This window comes from Electrophorus electricus, chromosome 4 (genome assembly GCF_013358815.1).
Source record: "Electrophorus electricus isolate fEleEle1 chromosome 4, fEleEle1.pri, whole genome shotgun sequence".
In the NCBI taxonomy this organism is placed as follows: Eukaryota; Metazoa; Chordata; class Actinopteri; order Gymnotiformes; family Gymnotidae; genus Electrophorus; species Electrophorus electricus.
The window spans coordinates 11,629,825-11,647,595 of record NC_049538.1 but is presented as its reverse complement, the minus strand read 5'-3'; the positions used below and the strand labels follow the sequence as shown (position 1 = coordinate 11,647,595).

At 40.5% G+C, this 17,771-nt stretch overlaps 3 protein-coding genes across 3 annotated transcripts; all 3 read right to left on the bottom strand.

Moving 5' to 3' along the window:
• Positions 1-507: 507 nt before the first annotated feature.
• LOC113589742 (extracellular calcium-sensing receptor-like) lies at positions 508-4,945 on the bottom strand. Its single transcript, XM_027029532.2, has 7 exons — positions 4,925-4,945; positions 4,710-4,831; positions 4,232-4,532; positions 3,298-4,083; positions 2,705-2,929; positions 2,289-2,412; positions 508-1,662 (listed from the first exon to the last, which is right to left on the bottom strand). The coding sequence occupies exons 1-7, from the start codon at positions 4,943-4,945 to the stop codon at positions 749-751; spliced, it is 2,493 nt and encodes an 830-aa protein (XP_026885333.2). The 3' UTR covers positions 508-748.
• Positions 4,946-7,874: 2,929 nt separating this feature from the next.
• LOC113589732 (extracellular calcium-sensing receptor-like) lies at positions 7,875-11,828 on the bottom strand. Its single transcript, XM_027029522.2, has 6 exons — positions 11,638-11,828; positions 11,135-11,429; positions 10,164-10,940; positions 9,736-9,960; positions 9,444-9,567; positions 7,875-8,788 (listed from the first exon to the last, which is right to left on the bottom strand). The coding sequence occupies exons 1-6, from the start codon at positions 11,826-11,828 to the stop codon at positions 7,875-7,877; spliced, it is 2,526 nt and encodes an 841-aa protein (XP_026885323.2).
• Positions 11,829-13,498: 1,670 nt separating this feature from the next.
• Positions 13,499-17,452, bottom strand: LOC118241211 (extracellular calcium-sensing receptor-like). The gene is made up of 6 exons (XM_035525412.1): positions 17,262-17,452; positions 16,759-17,053; positions 15,788-16,564; positions 15,360-15,584; positions 15,068-15,191; positions 13,499-14,412 (listed from the first exon to the last, which is right to left on the bottom strand). Exons 1-6 carry the CDS (start codon positions 17,450-17,452, stop codon positions 13,499-13,501), a joined length of 2,526 nt encoding a protein of 841 aa, XP_035381305.1.
• Positions 17,453-17,771: the final 319 nt, after the last annotated feature.

Sequence of the window (17,771 nt, the reverse complement as noted above, 5' to 3'; positions counted from 1 at the left end):
TCAATCATTTTTCCAAGATCTTCCAATTCATCCCCTATCTTGAAAACATTTGGAAAACTAAATGTAATGATGTTGACCTGTAAGTTGACCAGTCACCTCAAATATGTGTTACTTTCTCCGTGGAAGATTTCTGACCTTCAAAAATGGGACATATAATTATGTTAACTGAAACTGCAAACATGTATGTAATTCGGAGGGATTTTGTAACAATGTTCATATAGGCAAATTAGAAGCAACATTTATTCAGTGAGCATGGCAAATTCAGTAACCCCCAAAGCCCCAACTTTCAACATTGCATATAATGTAATTCATAAGGAATAAAATAACTAAACAATAGATAAAATTGGGTACAGAAATATTACAGAAAACACCTAATTGAACTGGAAAATACACAGGCACTTTACAAGTATTCAAACATTAAATGCTCAGATACAACATAACTTGCATATAAAATAAAGTTGTAACAATCAATCAAATATCTGAATAATATGCAAATAGACACTTGAAACAATTAAACCACAAATTATTTGATATTTAGAAAGATTATCTAGAAATTCTGAAATGCGCTTTATTGACAATAATGTGAAAATTCATCAGACTTGTTGATACTGCACTTTTACACAAATAAACAAAGATTTTATTAAAGGTTTGAGGGTGAGGTTGATTTACTATGGCCATGTTGGTATTATCATAAGAGGTTACAGTTTACTTTTACATTTAATTAACATTTTCTATCTGAGTAAGGGTCTTAGAGAGCTTTTGAGGGTACTTTACCCATAAGGTGTTTCTTGGTATTCTGCTCTGGCCTAAACACAATTATGAAACACTTGGAAGCAAAAATACAAATAATCAAACCAAAACTTGATGCCAGAATTGCAAATATTTCCACAGCTACAGTGAATTTTCCAGGAGAGCTGACATAAGCTGGAATAAAGGTGATCCAAACTGCACAGAATATGAGCATGCTGAATGTGATGAATTTGGCTTCATTAAAGTTATCAGGCAACTTCCGTGCTAGAAAAGCCAAAGTAAAGCACAAAAGAGCCAGGAAGCCTATATATCCCAGTACAGCCCAAAAACCAATGTTTGATCCAACATGACATTCTAGAATGATTTTATCCTTGTAGTGTTTTAGATTTTTGAAGGGGAATGGTGGAGATATTTTTAACCAAATTACACAAATGACAACTTGTATGAGTGTGAAGGCAAGAACACTGAGTCTCTGCTGTGGAGGCCCAAACCATTTCATGACATTACTGCCTGGAAATGTAGCCCTGAAAGCCATTAACACAACTATTGTTTTACCCAGCACACAGGAAATGCAGAGGACGAAGGTGATCCCAAACACTGTGTGGCGCAACATACAAGACCACTCAGAGGGCCGACCAATGAAAGTAAGTGAACAGAGGAAACACAAAGTCAGAGAGATGAGCAGCAGGAAGCTCAGCTCTGAGTTGTTGGCTCGGACGATGGGAGACGTCCTGTGTCTGTAGAAGACAACAGCTATGCACACAGACACAAAGGCTCCAACAACAGACAACACTGTCAGGATAATCCCTAAAGTTTCGTCCCAGGACAGGAACTCAACAGGTTTGGGGAGGCAGCTGTCTTGTTTTTCACTGGGCCAGAACTCAGGAGGGCAGTGCACACAATCCAGAGAATCTGAGAGATTAAAAAAGCAACATACATTTATAACACAGAATTTTCTAACAAGGTGACACTTCACAGTAGAATTGCACAAGGGAATCATTCAACCAGATTATGACTGCCTCCAAAAAATGTATCTGACTATAATTTTACTATTGGAGCCACCCAGATTTTGTTGGGTTTACTTTTGTCGTGGCTACTCTCAAGGCATCTCTAACATTTTAAAGAAGCCTCTCGAACAGTTTTATTGTCAATGTTTCTGTCCACTTGATCATTAGGCATCTGGACCTGCATTTGTGCAAAAGTGCTTTCTGTATTTTTAAGCATTACAGAAATAACACTGAGTTGAGCTGAACTGTCCAGCTTTTTAGGTCTAGCAAAAAATTTTATTTACATTTTTTTTTTCAAATTTAAAAATCTTTGTTTGGTGACTTAGGCTTAGATGCTAAATTCGTATGCTGTATTACAGGAGCTAGTATGCCATTTCTATATATAAAATAATTGCAGAATGTTGTCATGTCAAGATGTGTGAACTGTCATGCAATGAGCATTGGCAAATATCTTTATCTGATAGTTTGAAAACGAAACAAATTATAAGGGTGGAATATCTTCATTCTGCATTATGCTCTGTGATACAAAACCTGTCTTGTTACTGATTTCTCCCTCTGCACATGGTATACAGTCAAAGCAGCAGACAGGCCTTCCCTTCTGCACAGCCTTCCTGGTGCCTGGAGGACAGCTCTCACTGCACACAGACACTGGAACCTGGAACAGACAACAGAAATTAAAAAACAGTCAAAGGCAAATCTAATATGTGTGACGTATCTGTCCTGGAAGGCAATGGCCACTGTATGGGTTAGTGTTTTTCCTATTCTAATATTTTCCTATTTTCTGATTCTATCTCTGATTAAATTCAACAGATAAGTCATGAGCCTTCATAACATAAATCAGGTGAGTGGGAAAAAGTAAAATACTAAACAGTCAATTGATGTTGGTGACCTGGGGTTTGAGAACCCCTGGTTTATATTGCATAAGAATATGGTGTGTTATACTGTACCTCTGTCTGTCCTCCCATCCAGCTGATAGCACTGCTCATTCTGAACTCCTGTCCTCTCGGTATGGATGAGTCATAGTAGCCAACTGGCACAAAATCTAAAGTGCCATCTTTCTTAAACTGCCAGTTTATAAGTTCATAGGCAGCTACAGGATCTCCATTGGAATCAAAGTGGACCTGATAACCATTCTTTGTGGTGAAGTTCACTCTCTTGAGCTGGTTGCATATCTGCAATAGTTTATATAACTTTAAAGAAGGTCTGGGGGTGTACTGTGTATTCTTCAATTAAGTTACCCTTAGCCCACAATTAATGCTGTGATGAATAATTAAAACAATGCATTGTCATTAAAGCATGAAAAAGCATTACCATGTTTTTATTAATTAATTATGTCAATATATTTCAATAAGCAAGATTTAATTTTAAATTTAGTTCGTTTTAAATTAAGCAGTGTTATACCTGCCAAGCTGCGAATGTATTGGTCTTGTCGCATTGTGTGTCAGAACAAATAACATCATGGATAGCATGTATATCTCCAATACATTTAAATTATCATAGTGTGATTTTTAGATTAAGCTGTTTAAAATTATTTAAATACCTGCCATGGTGCGATTTCTTTAGTTTTGTCGCATTGTGTGTCATCACAGATAACTCCGTGAACAGCATGCGCTATGGCATACGTAGCTTGGTACACCAAATTGGTGTTGCTCAGATGAGATGTGTCTGTGTATGGGTTCTGTAGCACGCGGATATCTTCACTACCGTCACATTCCCGCAGGAACTCTGAGGAGCCTGTCCACCCTTTTAGGCTACAGCTGAACGAGCTCTCCCAAAATTCCGTTAACACGGATGATTTGGAAGCTTGTTCTGGAGAAAGGTCTAGAAGAAACTCACGAAGACCTGAAATAACTGATCGGGGGACGCTAAAACCTAAAGCGCCGGCACAAATGTTAAAATGCAGAAAGTCTGGATGTGTGATCCAAGCCTCACTGCCTATCCACTGAAGCGGAGGGGGTGGTTTTCGTGCTAATTCCTCCAGAATAAACCTCATGTCACCTATATTAACAAACGCTATTATTACTCGGGCCGTGGATCTGCGGATGACGTTTGCCACTCTCTCCAGTTTACTGCGCGATTGTGTCCTGTAGTAGGCCTCGGAGTACTCCACACAGATCCCTTCCTCCTGCGCAGCCTTTAGGAACGCTGCCATTCCGTAGTTTCCGTAGTCCGTGTCACTGCGCACTGCTCCAATCCATGTCCAGCCAAAATACTTAACCATTCTCGCCAATGCGGCCGCTTGGTGCTGGTCGCTAGGTACCGTCCGAAAGAAGGCAGGAAACTGACTCTTATCGCTCAGACACGCGCAGGTTGCTGAATGACTCACCTGTAATTCAGTTAGAGGAGGAAAAAGAAAGTATTATTACTCGAGGAGCATAACTATGTTTTTAAAAGTAATTAAGTTAAACACCCCACAGCATTTCCCTACAGGACTTACATTAGAGACCCAAAGTGATGTAGCCTACAGTATTCACCTGTGGAATTCCGAAAAGACCGAGCGTTCTAGTCATGCCAATTGACGGGGTTGAAGAAGAATCTCCTACGACAGCAGGTACAGCGGCAGATGCAGATTTTGTACAAGAACTAGTCTTGTTGAAAACGGGTTCCAAGCCATTTGCAAACTGAAATGCAACTTTAATTGACATTGGCACCGTAGAGCATGAGTCGTATATCTGGTAGCCTAACGCGATGCCCGGCAGGAGATCGGTTCTATTGTTGATCTCACGGATGGTAAATTCCAAGGCACGGGAGAAGCGCAGCTCCCTGAAGTCCATGCTGTTTAGAAACACGAGACAGGCAAAAACTAGAAACCTTTAGGCAAAATCACAGTTTATGATGCTTTGCAATATGTAGAACATGACTAGAAAAAAAATGGTAAGTTAACATGTGAAGTTATCATTTATCTTTAATTCTATCATATTGCCCTGCACTATGTATTTTCCACAGACAAACCTTCCAGAGCACTGTGGCTGTGTTGGCAGCCTTGTATAGCTGTTCTGTTCTGTTTTTGTGTAGTAATGAATGGAGAAAATCCCTCCAATCACAAAATCTCCATTCATTGAAAAAACAGGCAACTGAGGCTCAGCCCACAGCCTGCAGCTGACTTGGTTTGCTTTACATCCTGCAGGGCTGAACACAGTCATCCACAGCACTGATACAAATGACACCAGACTTGAAGTGATCTGCATGGTGGGCTTGGTGCCTCCCTGTACTCTGAAGGTTTGGATGGCTGCTTTACACTGGTTTAAATAGCCACTTTGCAGTGATGACCTATCAATAGATATGGGTGTGAACTATGCATATGAGGTGTGATTTTGTATTCAGTTTTATGCATAGTGATGACCAGTTTTTTGTGTCTCTTTTGTATAAGTGGGTTTCATTATGGCACAGTCTCTTAGTCCAACTGGACAGTTTTACCATTTTTATTGATTAATTTTATTTTGGTAATGTACTATTAAACATATTTGTAATGAAACAATTATTGTGAAGTTATAGTGCAGACTGCCAGTGCACTATGTTAGAATTATAACTCTTTGCAAATATTATTCCCTCATTTTACTGAACTAAACCTAAGTTGTAAAAGAGGGTTTCCAGTGTTTGCTATCCAGCTGTGTATTACTGTAGCTTAATATACGCCAAGAAAGTTAGTAAAGCAATGTGAGGTGATTGTAGATGTGGTACTTGAGTCTGGAATTTGTAGGTTCAAATCAATATGTTAATTGTTCCGAGCTCACTGGTGAGTTCATGAGCAGCAAGCAACCTGATATTCAGTGAAAGACCTGTTCAGACTGAGAGACAAGTATGGAGAAAAAAAGTTTTTCTCCTGACCAAAAGATGTCACACAATTGATGAAGCATGATAACATGGGCATGTATGCAGCAACTCTGAGCTTGTTGTCTTTGATATTTGACCTGCAGACAGTTACATCAGAGACTGAATGATTTCTTCTTCTGTTTTCCTCTTTCTTTCTTCTATACTCATCTAGAATAAACTGGCATGCTGCAGAAATTTACAGTGGTCTAGATGGTAGACACCAAGACTGTGGGTGGTTTTTTACCCTCTTCCTAAGGACAATCCATTGTCCTTAATGGGTTAAGGTATAACAAATGCATTCTCTTCGTTTCTATCATACCATCACTTGCTTTGCATTGTGAACTTGGGCTACAGTAAAACAAGCTGTATCACTGGAAACATCTTTTTATCCAACAAACAAAAAGCAACAAAGAAAACTGATTAAGCAAGGAAGATCATGGCGAAGGAACACGACTAAAGGTATAACAGGAAGACTCAGGGGAGGAAAGAGTTACTCATTTAATTCTGAGATTATATATATGTATATATACTAATTACTAATCAGGGTGGCACTGACGGAAAGTATCGATTTATCATTGAAGCCATCAGGATGGCACTGAGAGTGTCCATTTTCCATCAAATCCTCTGAATGGCACTGAGAGAGTGTTTCCATTCTCTTCAAAGTTGCTGGTTTGACAGTGCACATGTGATGGAGATCAATGAGAAAATAACCAGGCTTCTCTGTCCACGGGATTTGATCTTGGGAATTGGCTCGTTTAGGGAGTCATTAGCCTTCGCAGACAGGCCTTTCCGAAGCAGGTATTTTTTACCAGCCGCACAATGGAACTCCAGGTGAGTTTGCTTGATATAAGCTGTGATGCGTGAATTCTGACGAACACAAATGAATGATAAGCAATTAGCAAACCAACAAACAAAGAAAGTGAGAGGCTATTGACTTAGTTTGAAAAGAAAAGTTTTAGGCCTTGATCTCCCCTCACAGAAGTTCTGGGGGGGAGACCCCCTTCTGTGGGTCTTTCTCTGATTCACACCTTGTGCTGAGAAGACGGTCAAACCTTCCAGGTATATGTTAGGTGACAGAACATGCCTTGTTCATGCATATTCAATAACGTTTGTTTTCACACTGGGGGAAAATAATTCCTCTAGGACATTCCAGTAAGAGCCACCACAAATCAATTAAACAAAGAATATCATACATTTACTAATTTCTACCTTCTGGTCTTAGAATGAAGTTTGGAAAACAAACAGGATGGGTGGAGAAATTTGATTATCGACTTAATTCCCTTCCTATTTTCTAGAAGTTACAAATTACCGACTTTAATATATTTTGTCTAAGTGGTTCATATAAGTTTTTATAGTAAACACAATTAGGAGTGGTTAACAATTTGTTTACAATATACATGAGGTAAGTAACATACAAATGAAGTGATCAGGACAAATAATGCACATTAATAAGGAACATGTAAGGCGTAGAATAATGAACCAAAAGACTCATCAGGTAATAGGTGCAAACATCTTAATTTGGAGAATATATTAAAATAGCCATACATTACTGGCTGAATACCATTTAACATTATAGTAGGCAAGTGGTTACTTGTTGAATCTGTGGGAAAGAGAAGCATATATATCTGTGAACATATCTCTGTAGGGTTAGAAAAGTTGGTTGTCCTGGTAAAGGTTGGAGTTGATGGGATTTATGGTTCCACAGTTCCTTGAAGAATGAAAAGGCTGTTAAGAGCTTCTCACCTTGCAAACTGTGCTTTTTGACACCTAAGTAAAGGGGGAAGGGTCAGAAAGCCAGGCCAGCGTGGTCTGCTAGGCCATTTTGTGGCTTTGTAATTCAGCATCAAGGTACCAGAAGGGTCCTAATTCCTGTCCATGGCCCGGGGGTGAGAGAAAGCCCACCCTGACCAGGTCAAGGTTTCATTAGGGGAAAAAAGTCATGAAAATAAATGAAAATCTGAATACACCACTGAGATTAATGGGTTGATATTTAGAAAGATTATCTAAAACTTCTTGAATGCACTTGATCATTAATGGAAAGCATGTTAAGTTCATGAAGCCTGCTAACATAAACATAAATCAGATGACTAAAGGTTTATGGGTAAGGAAGTACTATGTACATGTAAATATAATGATACTTGACCTTTAAGTTATATTTGCTATCGGTGTTAGGGTGCCAGAGAGCTTTTGAAGGCAGTTTAGTAAAGGTTTTTGAGTTGAAGCTGAATTTCTTTTTCTGGCCATGTTGGTCTTGTCATAAGTGGCCACAGTTTACTTTTACCTTTTACCTTTTAAGTGAGGGTCTTAGAGAGCTTTAGATTGTACTTTACCCATTAGGTGTTTCTTGGTATTCTTTGTTGGTTTAAAAATAATTATAAAACATTTTGGAGCAAAAATACAAATAATCAAACCAAAGCTTGAAGCCAGAATAGCAAATATCTCCACAGCTACAGTGAATTTTCCAGGAGAGCTGACATAAGCTGGAATAAAGGTGATCCAAACTGCACAGAATATGAGCATGCTGAATGTGATGAATTTGGCTTCATTAAAGTTATCAGGCAACATCCGTGCCAGAAAAGCCAAAATAAAACACAAAACAGCCAGGAGTCCTATATAACCTAGTACAACCCAGAAACCTATGCCTGATCCCAAATTACATTCAAGAATGATCTTGTCCTTGTAGTGCTTTACATTTTTGAAAGGCAAAGGAGGATATACTTTTAACCAAATCACACAAATGACAGCTTGTATGAGAGTGAAGGCAAGAACACTTAGTCTCTGCTGTGGAGGCCCAAACCATTTCATGACATTACTCCCTGGAAGTGTAGCCCTGAAGGCCATTAACACCACTATTGTTTTCCCCAGAACACAGGAGATGCAGAGGACGAAGGTGATCCCAAACGCTGTGTGACGCAGCATACAGGACCACTCAGAGGGCCGACCAATGAAAGTAAGTGAACAGAGGAAACATAGAGTCAAAGAGAAGAGCAGCAGGAAGCTCAGCTCTGAGTTGTTGGCTCGTACAATGGGAGATGCCCTGTGTTTGTAGAAGACAACAGTAACACACACAGCCATGAAGGCCCCAGTGATGGAAAACACCATCAGGATGATGGCAAGAGTGTCATTCCAGGAGAGGAACTCAACAAGCTTGGGGAGGCAGCTGTCTTGTTTGGCATTAGGCCAGAACTCAGGAGGGCAGTGCACACAGTCCAGAGAATCTAAGAAAAGCATTGTCAGATCCACATATCAGAAACAATCCTCTGGTAAGGCATCACATTGCAGAACACAGTAGAGTCCCACAAGGCAATCATCCAATCTGCCTCTAAAAAGTGTATCACTGACTATAATTTTATTGTTGGAGCGACTCAGGCCATGTTGTGTTTTTTGTCTAGGATCCTCTCAAAACCACCATGTCATTTTAAAAGGTTGTATCGCTACTGTTAACCTCATCTTAGTGACTATAGTTTCACTATTAGAGCCACCCAGACTATGTTGGGTTTTCTTTTGTCTTGGATCCTGTCAGTTTTGTGGCAACTTACTCATTGGGTGTGTAAAACTGATTTTCCATGAATCTTCGTTCTGTGATATTTTTTTTTTCCAAACAGTTTTACAAAAATGCATTTAAATATAAGCAAATATTTCAATAACATTTACTCTTGATGAATTTGAACTTGGAATACCCTGCTGTATTACTAATGTCATTATAACACTGCTGCTTCTATAAATTAATTCAATACAGAATGTAGCTGTGTCAAAGGACATATTCTGCTGTCCACTGAGCATTGACAGATCTTTATTCTGTAAACTGAGAATCAAGGCAGGAGACAAAACTAGAAAAACCTTCATTCCACATTATGCTCTGTAATACACAACCTGTCTTGTTACTGATCTCGCCCTCTGCACATGGTATACAGTCATAGCAACAGACAGGCCTTCCCTTCTGCACAGCTTTCCTGGTTCCTGGAGGACAGCTCTCACTGCACAAAGACACTGGCACCTGAGAAAGACATTAGAGAATGACACAAATGCAAATCCTTTGCGGGTATTTAGACCCAGGCTTGAGTGCCATAGAATGGTATTTTGTGCTTTTCCTTCACTAACATGAATCAGAAATTAAATGAATCAAAAATGCTTTGTACTAAGTACATTGTGTGTTATATTGTACCTCTGTCTGTCCTCCCACCCAGTTGATAGCACTGCTTATTCTGAACTCCTGTCCTTTTGGTTTGGATGAGTCATAGTAGCCCACTGGCACCAAGTCTAAAGTGCCATCTTTCATAAACTGCCAGTTTATGAGCTCATAGACAGCCACTGGATCTCCATTGGAATCAAAGTTGACCTGATAACCATTCTTTGTGGTGAAGTTCACTCTCTTGAGCTGATCAAGTATCTGGAGTAATAGATACAACTTAATGAAAAGTCGTGACACTGGATAAGCTCCTCTTTACATACAACCCATCTTTACATACAACACTAAACATACAGCTCTGTTATTCATGAATATACATCAATATTTCATTTCATATATGCATCTAATACATAAAACAGCGATTCTAAGGCAAACTGAGGTTTTTAAATGAAGCAGTTATGTACCTGCCACGGTGCAAATTCAGAGGTCTTGTCGCACTGCGTGTCATTACAAACAATACCATGTATAGCATGCGCTATGGCATATGTAGCTTTGTACACCAGGTTAGAGAAGCGCAGCTGAGACGTGTCTGTGTATGGGTTCTGGAGCGTGCGGATGTCCTCACTGCCATCACATTCCCGAGCGCCTGCGGCTCTCCCTTTTAGGCTACAGCTGAACGAGCTCTCCCAAAATTCCTTTAGAATGGGTGATTTCAAGGCTTGTGCTGGAGACAGGTCTAGAAGAAAGTCACGAAAACCTGGGATAACTGATTTGGGGATCCCAAAACCTATCGCACCAGCGCACATATTATACCGCAGAAACTCTGACTGTGTGATCCACGACGAGGTGCCAATCCACTGAAGCCGAGGCGATGGTGGTTTTGCCAATTCCTCCAAAAGAAACCTCATATCACCTATGCTAGCAAACGCTACTATTACCCGGGCCGTGGACCTGCGGATGACGTTTGCCACACTCTCTAGTTTACTGTGCGGTTGTGTTCTGTAGTAGGCCTCGGAGTACTCCACACAGATCCCCTCCTCATGCGCAGCCTTTAGAAAAGAAGCCATTCCATCATTCCCGTAGTCCGACTCACTGCGCACTGTCCCAATCCATGTCCAGCCAAAGAGTTTGACCATTCTCGCCAAGGCGGCCGCTTGGTGTTGGTCACTCGGTATGGTCCTAAAAAAGGCAGGAAACTGACTCTTATCGCCCAGACACGCGCAGCTTGATGAATGACTAACCTGCAGGAATAGAGAGGAGGCACTGTTATTTGTTACTTAGTAGCCTGATTCTTACTACCGAAGAATCTTGATACCTTACACATAAGGTTATGCCTTACATTAAACTATAGAGGCGTGGCACCATTTATAAGTAACTTTCCCAGAAGTATTAATGTCGCAGCTATGGTAAGAAAGCTGCAGTCTGTTGGATTCACCTGTGGTATTCCAAAAAGACCAAGCATTCTGGCCATGCTAATTGACGGAGTAGACGAAGAATCTCCCACGACAGCAGGTACAGTGGCAGATACAGATTTTGAACAGGATTCATTGAAAACGGGGTCCACGCCATTCGCAAACTGAACTGCACATTTGATTGCCATCTGCACGTCAGAGCACGAGTCGTGTATCTGGTACCCTAATGTGATGCCCGGCAGGAGAACCGTTTCGTTGTTGATCTCGCGGATGGCGAATTCCAAAGCACGGGCGAAGCGCAGCTGCCTGAAGTCCATGCTGTTTAGGGTAAGACAGACTTAAATTACAAACCATCACACAAAATAGCACCTGCTGTCTTTTATATAGCGGTTTCAAGTTACTAATACTAGAAGAAGCACATGACTACAAAAAAAACAACATAATTGTGTGTAATGATCATTTCTCTTTGTAATTGTAACAAAATGCCCTGCTCTCTGTTCTGTCCACTGCGTCCTCATAGACAGACCTCCCAGAACACTGTGGCTGTGGTGGTATAGTGGTGAAGGTGTTCTCTCCTGATTTGGTATAGTAATGAATGGTGAAAATCCCTCCGATCATAAAATCTCCATTCATAGAAAGGCCAGGCATCTGAGGCTCAGTCCACAACCTGCAGTTGTCTGGTTTTGCTTTACATCCTGCAGGGCTGAACACAGTCATCCACAGCACTGATACAAATGACACCAGACTTGAAGTGATCTGCATGGTGGGCTTGGTGCCTCCCAGCACTCTTAAGGTCTGGATGGCTGCTTTACACTGGTTTAAACAGCCACCTTGCAGTGATGATCTGGAAATGTGGGTGTGAACTATGCATATGAGGTGTGGTTTTGTATTCAGTTTTATGCAAAATGATTGGGGGGGTTGTGTGTGTCTCTAGTATCATCACTGGAAAGTGTCACTTAGTCCAGCTGGACAGTTTTATCACTATATGTATTTATTTTCATACTGTACTATAGAATATTGTATATATTGTATATACCAGTGAACTATGTTAGAATTATAACTCCTTTACATACATTATCCTCTCATTTTAGGGAACCAAACATAATTGGAAAAGAGGGTTTCCAAAGTTTCCTGACCATCTGTGTATTACTGCCACTTGCTTTACACAAAATAAAGTTACTAAAGCAATTTCAGTTGATTGTAGATGTGGTACTTGAGTCTAGAGTGTGTAGGTTCAAATAAATCTGTTCATTGTTCCAAACTCACTGGTGAGTTAAGAAGCAACAAACAACCTGATATTCAATGGAAGATATTTATCATACTGAGAGACAAGTATGGAGAAAAAAGTTTTTCTCCTGACCAAAACATGTCACATAATTGATGAAGCATGATAACATGGGCATGTATGCAGCAACACTGAGCCTGTTGTCTTTATTGATGATTGAACTGCAGGAAATTACCTCAGAGACTGAATTAATTATTATCTTTCCCTCTTTACTTTTCTTTACTCATCTAGAATAAACTGCAGAAATTACAGTATCCTATATGGTGGACACCAAAACTCTGGGTGGCTTTTTTTACCCTCTTACTAAGGACAATCCATTGGCCTTAATGGAATAATATATAACAACAGCATTCTAATCTATTCCAACTAACCTTCACTTAATTTGAATTGTGAACTTGGGATACACTAGGACAATCAAAAGATAGTAACTATGATTACTATTATGATTAGGCATAAACATTAGATCATTAGATGCTTAGTTTACTAGGTTTGTTAGACAAACACATAAAAATGTATCATTTTTGGTGTCCTTTTACCTGGTATATGCTGCTTGTTGTTTCAGGTTTCAGTAAAATAATGTAATATTTTGGTGCTAACCAGCAGAAAAGCAGGCTAAGACTGGAAGCTAAAATAGTGAATACTTTACACACACACTCACTGAGGTAACTGTAGCCCAGTACATCAGAAAGCCAAGTCTGAACTCATATTGCAGTCTATAAAGATCCTGAATTCCTGATATTGTGTGTTCCTGTAAGGGAACTGGGGAAATATATTTTATAAATAAAATATATTTTATTATATATTTAAACATTAACATATTTTATACATTTTATAAAAAGACAAAATAATATATTAATGAGGGTGAACTGAGGAGATTGATGGGTTTCTGATTTTGAAAGATTATCTAAAACTTATTTAATGCATTTGATTGGTTATAGAAAGCATGTTAAGTTAATCAAGCTTGCTGACAGAAACATAAATCAGAGACTAAAGCTTTATGGCTGACATTGACTTACAGTGTACATGTAGGTCTAATTATAACTGGCTGCAGTTTATATAATGATCCTGCACCTTTAAGTTTTTTGCTATCTGAGTTAGGGTCTCAGAGAGCCTTTGAGGGTACTTTGCCCATGAGGTGTTTCTTGGTATTCTTCAATGGTCTAAAAACAATTATGAAACATTTTGGAGCAAAAATACAAATAATCAAACCAAAGCTTGAAGCCAGAATAGCAAATATCTCCACAGCTACAGTAAGTTTTCCAGGAGAGCTGACATAAGCTGGAATAAAGGTGATCCAAACCGCACAGAATATGAGCATGCTGAATGTGATGAATTTGGCTTCATTAAAGTTATCAGGTAACTTGCGAGCTAGAAAAGCCAAAATAAAACACAAAACAGCCAGGAGTCCTATATAACCCAGTACAGCCCAGAAACCTATGGATGAACCCAAATGACATTCAAGAATGATCTTGTCCTTGTAGTGCTTCAAATTTCTGAAAGGGTAAGGAGGAGATACTTTTAACCAAATCACACAAATGACAGCTTGTATGAGAGTGAAGGCAAGGACACTTAGTCTCTGCTGTGGAGGCCCAAACCATTTCATGACATTACTCCCTGGAAGTGTAGCCCTGAAGGCCATTAACACCACTATTGTTTTCCCCAGAACACAGGAGATGCAGAGGACGAAGGTGATCCCAAACGCTGTGTGACGCAGCATACAGGACCACTCAGAGGGCCGACCAATGAAAGTAAGTGAACAGAGGAAACATAGAGTCAAAGAGAAGAGCAGCAGGAAGCTCAGCTCTGAGTTGTTGGCTCGTACAATGGGAGATGCCCTGTGTTTGTAGAAGACAACAGTAACACACACAGCCATGAAGGCCCCAGTGATGGAAAACACCATCAGGATGATGGCAAGAGTGTCATTCCAGGAGAGGAACTCAACAAGCTTGGGGAGGCAGCTGTCTTGTTTGGCATTAGGCCAGAACTCAGGAGGGCAGTGCACACAGTCCAGAGAATCTAAGAAAAGCATTGTCAGATCCACATATCAGAAACAATCCTCTGGTAAGGCATCACATTGCAGAATACAGTAGAGTCCCACAAGGCAATCATCCAATCTGCCTCTAAAAAGTGTATCACTGACTATAATTTTATTGTTGGAGCGACTCAGGCCATGTTGTGTTTTTTGTCTAGGATCCTCTCAAAACCACCATGTCATTTTAAAAGGTTGTATCGCTACTGTTAACCTCATCTTAGTGACTATAGTTTCACTATTAGAGCCACCCAGACTATGTTGGGTTTTCTTTTGTCTTGGATCCTGTCAGTTTTGTGGCAACTTACTCATTGGGTGTGTAAAACTGATTTTCCATGAATCTTCGTTCTGTGATATTTTTTTTTTCCAAACAATTTTACAAAAATGCATTTAAATATAAGCAAATATTTCAATAACATTTACTCTTGATGAATTTGAACTTGGAATACCCTGCTGTATTACTAATGTCATTATAACACTGCTGCTTCTATAAATTAATTCAATACAGAATGTAGCTGTGTCAAAGGACATATTCTGCTGTCCACTGAGCATTGACAGATCTTTATTCTGTAAACTGAGAATCAAGGCAGGAGACAAAACTAGAAAAACCTTCATTCCACATTATGCTCTGTAATACACAACCTGTCTTGTTACTGATCTCGCCCTCTGCACATGGTATACAGTCATAGCAACAGACAGGCCTTCCCTTCTGCACAGCTTTCCTGGTTCCTGGAGGACAGCTCTCACTGCACAAAGACACTGGCACCTGAGAAAGACATTAGAGAATGACACAAATGCAAATCCTTTGCGGGTATTTAGACCCAGGCTTGAGTGCCATAGAATGGTATTTTGTGCTTTTCCTTCACTAACATGAATCAGAAATTAAATGAATCAAAAATGCTTTGTACTAAGTACATTGTGTGTTATATTGTACCTCTGTCTGTCCTCCCACCCAGTTGATAGCACTGCTTATTCTGAACTCCTGTCCTTTTGGTTTGGATGAGTCATAGTAGCCCACTGGCACCAAGTCTAAAGTGCCATCTTTCATAAACTGCCAGTTTATGAGCTCATAGACAGCCACTGGATCTCCATTGGAATCAAAGTTGACCTGATAACCATTCTTTGTGGTGAAGTTCACTCTCTTGAGCTGATCAAGTATCTGGAGTAATAGATACAACTTAATGAAAAGTCGTGACACTGGATAAGCTCCTCTTTACATACAACCCATCTTTACATACAACACTAAACATACAGCTCTGTTATTCATGAATATACATCAATATTTCATTTCATATATGCATCTAATACATAAAACAGCGATTCTAAGGCAAACTGAGGTTTTTAAATGAAGCAGTTATGTACCTGCCACGGTGCAAATTCAGAGGTCTTGTCGCACTGCGTGTCATTACAAACAATACCATGTATAGCATGCGCTATGGCATATGTAGCTTTGTACACCAGGTTAGAGAAGCGCAGCTGAGACGTGTCTGTGTATGGGTTCTGGAGCGTGCGGATGTCCTCACTGCCATCACATTCCCGAGCGCCTGCGGCTCTCCCTTTTAGGCTACAGCTGAACGAGCTCTCCCAAAATTCCTTTAGAATGGGTGATTTCAAGGCTTGTGCTGGAGACAGGTCTAGAAGAAAGTCACGAAAACCTGGGATAACTGATTTGGGGATCCCAAAACCTATCGCACCAGCGCACATATTATACCGCAGAAACTCTGACTGTGTGATCCACGACGAGGTGCCAATCCACTGAAGCCGAGGCGATGGTGGTTTTGCCAATTCCTCCAAAAGAAACCTCATATCACCTATGCTAGCAAACGCTACTATTACCCGGGCCGTGGACCTGCGGATGACGTTTGCCACACTCTCTAGTTTACTGTGCGGTTGTGTTCTGTAGTAGGCCTCGGAGTACTCCACACAGATCCCCTCCTCATGCGCAGCCTTTAGAAAAGAAGCCATTCCATCATTCCCGTAGTCCGACTCACTGCGCACTGTCCCAATCCATGTCCAGCCAAAGAGTTTGACCATTCTCGCCAAGGCGGCCGCTTGGTGTTGGTCACTCGGTATGGTCCTAAAAAAGGCAGGAAACTGACTCTTATCGCCCAGACACGCGCAGCTTGATGAATGACTAACCTGCAGGAATAGAGAGGAGGCACTGTTATTTGTTACTTAGTAGCCTGATTCTTACTACCGAAGAATCTTGATACCTTACACATAAGGTTATGCCTTACATTAAACTATAGAGGCGTGGCACCATTTATAAGTAACTTTCCCAGAAGTATTAATGTCGCAGCTATGGTAAGAAAGCTGCAGTCTGTTGGATTCACCTGTGGTATTCCAAAAAGACCAAGCATTCTGGCCATGCTAATTGACGGAGTAGACGAAGAATCTCCCACGACAGCAGGTACAGTGGCAGATACAGATTTTGAACAGGATTCATTGAAAACGGGGTCCACGCCATTCGCAAACTGAACTGCACATTTGATTGCCATCTGCACGTCAGAGCACGAGTCGTGTATCTGGTACCCTAATGTGATGCCCGGCAGGAGAACCGTTTCGTTGTTGATCTCGCGGATGGCGAATTCCAAAGCACGGGCGAAGCGCAGCTGCCTGAAGTCCATGCTGTTTAGGGTAAGACAGACTTAAATTACAAACCATCACACAAAATAGCACCTGCTGTCTTTTATATAGCGGTTTCAAGTTACTAATACTAGAAGAAGCACATGACTACAAAAAAAACAACATAATTGTGTGTAATGATCATTTCTCTTTGTAATTGTAACAAAATGCCCTGCTCTCTGTTCTGTCCACTGCGTCCTCATAGACAGACCTCCCAGAACACTGTGGCTGTGGTGGTATAGTGGTGAAGGTGTTCTCTCCTGATTTGGTATAGTAATGAATGGTGAAAATCCCTCCGATCATAAAATCTCCATTCATAGAAAGGCCAGGCATCTGAGGCTCAGTCCACAACCTGCAGTTGTCTGGTTTTGCTTTACATCCTGCAGGGCTGAACACAGTCATCCACAGCACTGATACAAATGACACCAGACTTGAAGTGATCTGCATGGTGGGCTTGGTGCCTCCCAGCACTCTTAAGGTCTGGATGGCTGCTTTACACTGGTTTAAACAGCCACCTTGCAGTGATGATCTGGAAATGTGGGTGTGAACTATGCATATGAGGTGTGGTTTTGTATTCAGTTTTATGCAAAATGATTGGGGGGGTTGTGTGTGTCTCTAGTATCATCACTGGAAAGTGTCACTTAGTCCAGCTGGACAGTTTTATCACTATATGTATTTATTTTCATACTGTACTATAGAATATTGTATATATTGTATATAC